The sequence below is a fragment of the Petaurus breviceps genome, unplaced genomic scaffold, assembly GCF_028583685.1.
Source record: "Petaurus breviceps papuanus isolate PSGF00001 unplaced genomic scaffold, PetGlider_PUasm1.0 183, whole genome shotgun sequence".
NCBI lineage: Eukaryota > Metazoa > Chordata > Mammalia > Diprotodontia > Petauridae > Petaurus > Petaurus breviceps.
The window spans coordinates 16,628,472-16,636,383 of NW_027185791.1; the positions used below are offsets into that span (position 1 = coordinate 16,628,472).

Sequence of the window (7,912 nt, forward strand, 5' to 3'; positions counted from 1 at the left end):
CCCTAGGACTAATTTCTTAGTGCCTCCAGTGGCAATGGATTGCTTTTTTGGTGATTATTCAGTTCCTGCTTTCATCCTTTAACTTAGATAATCAAGGGTTGCCAGTAGAGATGTTTACTTAATTTATATGTTTAATCTGTCTCCTCTTTATGTAAGCTTATGGAGGACACTTAAGTTTAAATGAAAAAATTAGCATGTTTACCACACAGTTTCTTACATTTTAAGTAGCTCTTTGTGACTAAAAACCGGCTGGAATTGTGTGACTAAAGCTCTCTGATGCTGTTGTTTGTGACGTTTCCTGCATTGTTAACCACTCTTTTAGTTTTCTCTTTTATTTTCTACCAGCACTTCTTCTGGGGCTTTGCTTCTCTCCCTGTTTTCCCATTAAGTTTTCTCTTCTTTGACCACTTAACTTCTCCAAACAAGCTTTTAGAGTAACCACTCCTGCTGCTAACAACCAAAGAACCCACTGGCAGAAGAAAAACCTGGTCAAATTGAAGGGGGAGGGCACAGAAAAAAAGTAATATGTGAGTAAATGCTTTTTGAAAAATTCCTTTAGGATATTCAAGACCAGTTGGAAGATATGATGGAAGATGCAAATGAAATCCAGGAGGCTCTGAGCCGGAGTTATGGAACCCCAGAGATTGATGAAGATGACTTAGAGGCAGGTGAGTGACGGAGAGCCAGTTGTTTATGGTCCTTTCCATAAGAAAAGGCACAAATGAGATAACTCAAGGGAAAGAGACTGAAGCAGAAATGTCAGGAGTTTTAGTTATCTTCTCCATGTAGCAGCTCTCATTCACTGAAACTCACCAGGAGGAATTAGGGAGGCAGGCGTCCCTGGGAACCTTCAGGGTGGTTTCCATACTTTTGCCATCGTTCATTCTTGCTTGCCTTTTCTGGAAGGACAGACTTTCTTTTTCCTGTCTCTATTTCTTTCTTCAATTCCCTTTTCTTTAGAGTCAGTGAAGCAGAAGGGAAAAAAAAGAAATATTATGGAAAGAGGTCAAGATGACCATCCTCAGCCAGAGGTATGGGGTGGGTAGTGAGACACTGAAATTCTAGTCCCCTCAAACTCCATTATCTTATGGAACGCTTTTCCTTTTTATTTCTTTGGATTCCTTCACCATTCTACTTCACACTTCATTCTTTCTCTTAACCTATTGTCCATGAGCTTTTTTTCCCTGCCCTTTCTTTATTCAAAACACTGTTACCCATGGGGAATCATGGAGTAAAGGATGGAAAGCTACACCTGAAGGAAGGAGATATCTGGATTTGAATCTCTGCTCTAACATTGGCTATGTGACCTTGGGCAAGTCACTTAATCTCTCTAAGTTTCAGTTTCCTGACTGTAAAACTATAAAATGGGCATGATAATAGAACTTCCATTGCTAGTTTCACAGGGTTATATGAGAAATGTATTTTATAAAATGCAAAGCACTATACAAATATAATTTATAATAATCATGTTTACTGTTAGTTTTATATCTTTTAATTGACAATTTTGCATTTACTCCTGGGGTGTTCCCCTTCTTGTCCATTTGTCCTACGTAGACTCTGTGGCACCATCATTCCTCCTGAATCCTGCACAGCTTCGTGAACCCTTTTGCTAACCCAACTCATTTTGCTACCAGTAAATATAAAACTACCTTTGAGCTTGAATTTTATTTAATCATATCTCTGTATTCAGTTTGTTCAAGTCTTCTTCCACCCTCACTTTTTGATTCTCAAAACACAAATGAAGGAGAAAGTATTAAATCAATGCATTTAGAATTTTACAGTTTTGAGAATTGTTAACAGAATTTGGTGCTGAAGACAAGGGACTGTGCAAAACAAGTTAGAAGTAGGATTTTATTCTCTTTCTCTAAAATATATCTATCTGTATCTATATATGGCACTTTTTTTCCTGAACAATTCAAAAATAATTGCCATAAAGGAAAAAAGAAACCTTGGTGATTCTTCTTTCTTTGGATTCAAATCTAAATCCTGTTCTAAAGAGTAACAATTAACACAGTGCCTTATTTATAGTAGAAACAGTGTTCAATGGACTCTTTCTTTTGGAAGCCTTGTTTCCAAAGATTTTGTGGAATGTATACCTTGAAGTGGATGGCAATTAAACTTAAATGTATACAAATTGTTATCCATTAGTCAACTTTAGTACATGCATAATAAATACTTGTTGTATTAGATTCATTCAGTGCTTCCTGTTTCATAGGTTCATAGATTTACAGACAGAAAAGGGACCTTAAATTCATCTAATTCAAAATTCATCATACAAATGAGGACATTGTAACTGACCTGCCTTAGGTTACAGTCAGCATGGTGGTATGCAAATGAACTTGGACAATATATAATAATTAAATATATTGATATACAATAAACCTTACGGTTTTTTATCTTAGAAACCTTTTCAAATGAAATTTATTCTCTTTTTGCTGTAATCCTTTGTTTTACTTGATTTGGCATTAAATTCACAAGATTTTGACATATTTTAAAATTTTTTATCATTTTTATCACATTGGATTTTAAACTTACCTTTGACAAACAGATCCATTTTTCAAAATCTGGTTTGATTATAGACTGTATGTTTTCAAACTGATTTAAATCAGATGATTTCCTAGGCTATTGAACTAAGTTTATCTACCCTCTCTTGGATAAAATTTTTTTTGAGGGGGGAAGGCAAAGCAGTTGGGGTTAACACCACACAACTAGTAAGTGGGTCAGGTGTCTTAGGCTGAGTTTGAACTCAGGTCCTCCTGATTCCAGGGCCGGTGCTCTATTCACTGTGCCACCTAGCTGGCCCCCCCCCCCATCCCCCCATAACATTTTAATCTGGTGTAGACTGCATGCCCCAGATTGTCTACTCCCTCACTAAGCCACAGTCCCTAGCTGGGAAAGCGAGTGCCATCTAGTATAGAACACTTGTATCTGGTTTTCAGGCAGAGAACAGAAAAGATTTGTCTCTAATTATCAGTTGTTTTATAGCTGCATCAGGATGGAAATTAGCCATAGTGTATGTAACATTGTGACTGTGGGCAAGCCATTTAACCTGCATGCCCTCAGTTTCCTCATCTGTAACATGATGGGGTTGAACTAGATGAACTCTGAGGTCTGGCCAGCTGTAAAACTGTTCTTCTGACCCAAAAGCGATTATAATTTCATAGACTTAGAGCTGTAAGGAACCTCAGTTTGTCTAGAACAGTGGTTCTCAAACTTTTTGGTCTCAGGACTCCCTTTACATTCTTAAAAATTTTTGAGGAACTTCTTTTCCCCCCAAGAACTTTTGTTTGCGTAGGTTATATCCATTGATATTTACTATATTAGAAATTAAAACATCTTAATATTATTGTGAAAATAGTTTTGATCTTACAGACCTTCTTAAAGGGTCTCTGGGACCTATAGAAACCCCCAGACCACACTGAGAACTTTTGATCTAAGCAAGCCTCATTTTACAGATGAGGAAGCTAAGGGTGCAGTGGGTAAGTGAACTATCCAGGATCACACGGAGATAGTGAGTTGCAGAGGCTAGACTTGAGCCCCTGTTCTCTGACTCCACCAAGTCCTCTTCTCTACCGCAACACGCGCCAGCTCTCCAGGGATTTTTTTTTTACTTTTCCTACTAAGAAAACAGGTTCAACAAATGAATCAATGTATAGGAATCAAAGGAATTTCTCTTGCTTTTCCACACTTTGCTTCACACTTGCTAAAAGGCCATAACATTCTTGGCATTTTGTTGTCTAACTTCTCAAATATCTTTTTCTTAGAAGGTTGACTGGTTAGTACAGAGTTCACTGGTTTTCTTTCAGAATTGGATGCACTTGGTGATGAGCTCTTAGCCGACGAAGACAGCTCTTACTTAGACGAAGCAGCATCTGCACCAGCGATTCCTGAAGGTGTTCCCAGTGATGCAAAAAACAAGGTGGGAAGGTTGTTTTTGATACAAAAAATAAGGTTTTATTCTTGACGGTCAGCCATGAGAATTTGGAAGGCACTTATGCAGTGTTACAGCCTTTCTTCCTTTAACTCAGGTTCACCTTAATCTAGTTTTCCTGCTGTGGAATATAAATGTAGTCCAACAGATGATGGCACAGAAGTACTATCTGGTAAACATTGCAGTCCGTGTTATGATGATTATGTTAGTGTTATATATTAACCTAAAACAGATGTCAATTTTTAACATCTATTTTTATATTTTTCTCTATATTGATATCATTTGTTTTAAAATATGATTTACTTTGCCAATTATTTCCCCAGTATTATTTCCCCAAAGTTGTCTTTGAGTTTATAACTGCAAATCTTTTACATAGGAGTATAGACTTAGAGTTGGAAGAGACCTTCAGTGTCATCTGTTCCACTTCCCTCATTTCACTGGTGAGGAAATGGGTCCAGAGAGTTGAAATGACTTTCTCAAGGTCATACAGGCGATAAGTAGGAGAACAAGATTTGAATCCAGGCCCGTCCACCCTTCATTATGCTATATCAGCCCTTTACACTTACTGAATAGGGAAGGAATCGCACTTAAATATAAATGAATTCTCTATTGATATGCTATTGTGTGTGAAGTCTTTAATTTCTAATTGTATATTAAGAGGCTTTATCCATATTGAAGGATTTCAAGGCATTATTAGTCAGGTAGTGAGAACTGAAGAGGGGGTGGAGCATAGGAGGGACCTAATATCATGCTATGAGTTTAATTTGTATTTTTTTTTATTTCATATATTTGTATATTTATTTCATTTTGTTTTTACCAAGGGAGAGAGCCAAGAGGCACAGGGTCAGAAGGAATCAATCTTTGAAAACAGAGCTTTCTTCTTCTTTATATAGGATGAACTGGGAGGACTGACCCAGCTGTGACTTCTTTTTTTTTTAAAGCAATTGGGGTTAAGTAACTTGCTCAAGGTTACACGGCCAGTTATTTTGTGTGGGTGCCAAGTATCTGAGGCCAGAACTGATCCCGGGTCTCCCAACACCGGGGCCGGTGCTCTTACTCACTGCACCGCCTAGCCGCCCCCCCAGCTATGACTTCTAAAGGCCTAATTCTCAATGAGGGAGAGGAAGCTGTATCCTGGCTTTTTCCAAGACCTAAAGCTTTCTCTCTTCATGCCCCTCTGCCTCCTGACCTTTTCCCTGTTCCTGCATTCTGTACAAGTTGGATCACTGGAATCAGCACTCATCATTAATCAAAGTATTACACTATGTCATTTTCTACTACAGGGTGTTAGTGAAGGTAGCTTCAATTTAGATGAGTTAAGTCAGAATGATTCAAGAGACCAAGAAAGGAATATGCTTCACTTGGAAGTGAAGTGTCATATTTGTGTATACACACACAAAATAGACACAGATAAGTATATACACATGCATATGCACACACATATATTTAAGTAAAAAAAAGAAAAAGACTTATCTCTCCCCAATGTTTTCTCTCTTTTAAACTATTATACCCTCTTTTTTTAACTACATTTCTCTTTTATTTTCCTTCTTTGTTTCCCTCTTTACTGATAATTGGGGATTGTTTGTTTTGCTTGATTAACTTTGGGAATAAGTGTTTTTTTGCTAATGATCAGTTATAAATTTTTTATACATGTGATATTAAGAAATCTTTCCCCCCCTGCAGGATGGTGTGCTGGTGGATGAATTTGGACTACCACAGATTCCAGCTACATAGAGCTATGTCTTTAACAGGATGCTATGTATAATAATCACAAATTATGGAAAACTGGGAAATATTTTGCCTTTCCAATGTTACCATAATCAATTTGCATATCCTTGTTCCTTTCCCTAAAAAAAAGTCTAGTACACTATTTTTTTTTTCATTTAGAAAACTGATTCATTTAATAGGCACTTTCTCTATATAAGATTTTAAAATGCCTTCTGTCTTACAAAAGAAAGACTTGTAAAATATTGGTGGTTGTATTGGACTTCTGTTTTCATTTATTTATATTTTATTTCTGAAATTATTAAAACCATGGATATGTGATTTCTTTAAATTCTTTCATTCCTGATAGCTTGATAAAAGAAGTGATGTATTTATAAGACCTACTTCCTTATCAAGATTATTAAACTATTTTGGACCATTCTTGTAATTCTAAAAATAGTTCAAATATACATACCATTATGAAATCAGACACTAATTTGAAATGTCTTCAATTGAAATTGTTTTGTTGTGTCATCATGTCAGTGAATCATCACCATCTTCAATACTTAAATTGGTTTTCTTCTTATGCTTTTTTGTCTTAAACCTGGATAAATTTTTAATTCTAAGGTTTCTTCAGTATTACAGTTGAGTTATAATCATTAATGAAATTATATCCTAACACTTAAATGTATTTATACTCAATATTTTTCAGAAGGATATAATTTAATAACATTTCCTTCAACCTCAAGGCTCCACTAAAAACCAAAATTTGCCAATGACAGTGTGTTGTGGACAGTGATAGTATGGTAGAAAATGCACTAGATTGGGTGCCAGAAGACCTGGACCCTAGGTCTATGTTTGCCAGCTGACTAGCTTGGTGACTTTGGATTAGTCATTTTATCTGGGCCTCAGTCATTTTGTCTGTAACATAGTGGTAATCATAGCTTATTGCCTGTCTTACAGTTATTGCAAAAACTGAATTAATATAGGATTGTAGGTTTTAGAGCTGGAAGGGATCTTAGATATTTTCTAGTCTAACCCCATCATTTTACAGATGAGAACACTGAGGCCTAGAACAGTGAGGTGAGTTACCCGAGGTCTCACAGGTAGTAAGCAGGAGAGCTGAGTCTTCTAACCACATGTCCAGTGTTCTTTCCACAATACTGTGCCACTTCACATACGTGTTCAGTAACATGTGAACACACTCTTTGTAAAGTATTATACAAACATAATGTTTTTACCACATTGTAGGTGCTCAATAAATATTTGTTGAATAAATATTGTTGGTGAGAGTTGCATATAATGTTTATCTTTGAAGTATTGGTTACGATTGTTACTATAGGGACCTTACCTGATGGTCTGTATTACCTTGTTGCATTGCTCTAATCCCATCTTTGTCGGCCTATCCTTGATGCTGAGTAACAGAGAGGAGGGCAACAAAAAATGACATCTTAGTCTTCTAGGTCCATATTTTGGAAAAGTAACTCTGTGACACTTTCATAACTATAACACATGTGCCAGTTTGCTTATTCGGTTTCTTACTTTTTCAGGGTAGGCATTGTGTTCTGAAAGCCTTAGACCAGTGAGGATTTTCAGACTATCCTGCACATAAGCAGAGTCAAACTGAAATAGAAATTAGTTGGCTCTTATTCGACTTAGAAAACCACAAACTAACATTATCTGTGTTGTGCTGTAATGTTATTTGTTGTTAAACATTTCCCAATTACATTTTTATCTGAATTGAGTCTAGCAGCAAGTTTGGCACCTCTGTTTTACACAACCAGAGGAGCCATAGAATTAAATTCAAGATAGATATTAAATATCTGATAGAGAGATAGATAGACAGATAGATATTAGGTATATTATGTGCAGTTGAAGGTGTACAAAGAATGAAACTCCATATTCTTGGGTCATTTATATTAATAGGAACAGGCAAGTATGCAGATAATTATAATAAAAAGCCACCTCTGATGTGCCATAAGATGGGGCACAAATAAAATGCTATGGAGATTCAGAGGGAAAGATCCTGCCCAGTTTGGGAGGGGGTCAAGAAAGACTTAATGAAGGAGATGACACTTGTGTTGGGCCTTGAATGCCACAAAGTAGCAGACACAGCAAAGAAACAGTTCTGTCGATAGGGAGGCCCAGTAGTCTATGTCTATCCAAAAGTGTGCGGCTGTACATGAATAATACAGTAAACTAGCGAGGTCAGTGCAGAAAGCTAATTCCATCTTACAGTTATTCCTGAAAGAAGGAATACTTTCATCAGATATTTCA

The 7,912-nt window shown here is 36.6% G+C and overlaps 1 protein-coding gene across 1 annotated transcript in view; it reads left to right on the top strand.

Moving 5' to 3' along the window:
* Positions 1–6,913, top strand: part of CHMP5 (charged multivesicular body protein 5) — a 20,285-nt gene extending 13,372 nt beyond the window's left edge. The window contains exons 6-8 of the mRNA XM_069087929.1: positions 560–668; positions 3,807–3,919; positions 5,615–6,913. Coding sequence (XP_068944030.1) covers positions 560–668; positions 3,807–3,919; positions 5,615–5,665 — 273 coding nt within the window. The 3' untranslated portion in view covers positions 5,666–6,913. The remainder of the gene's footprint in view (positions 1–559; positions 669–3,806; positions 3,920–5,614) is intronic.
* Positions 6,914–7,912: the final 999 nt, after the last annotated feature.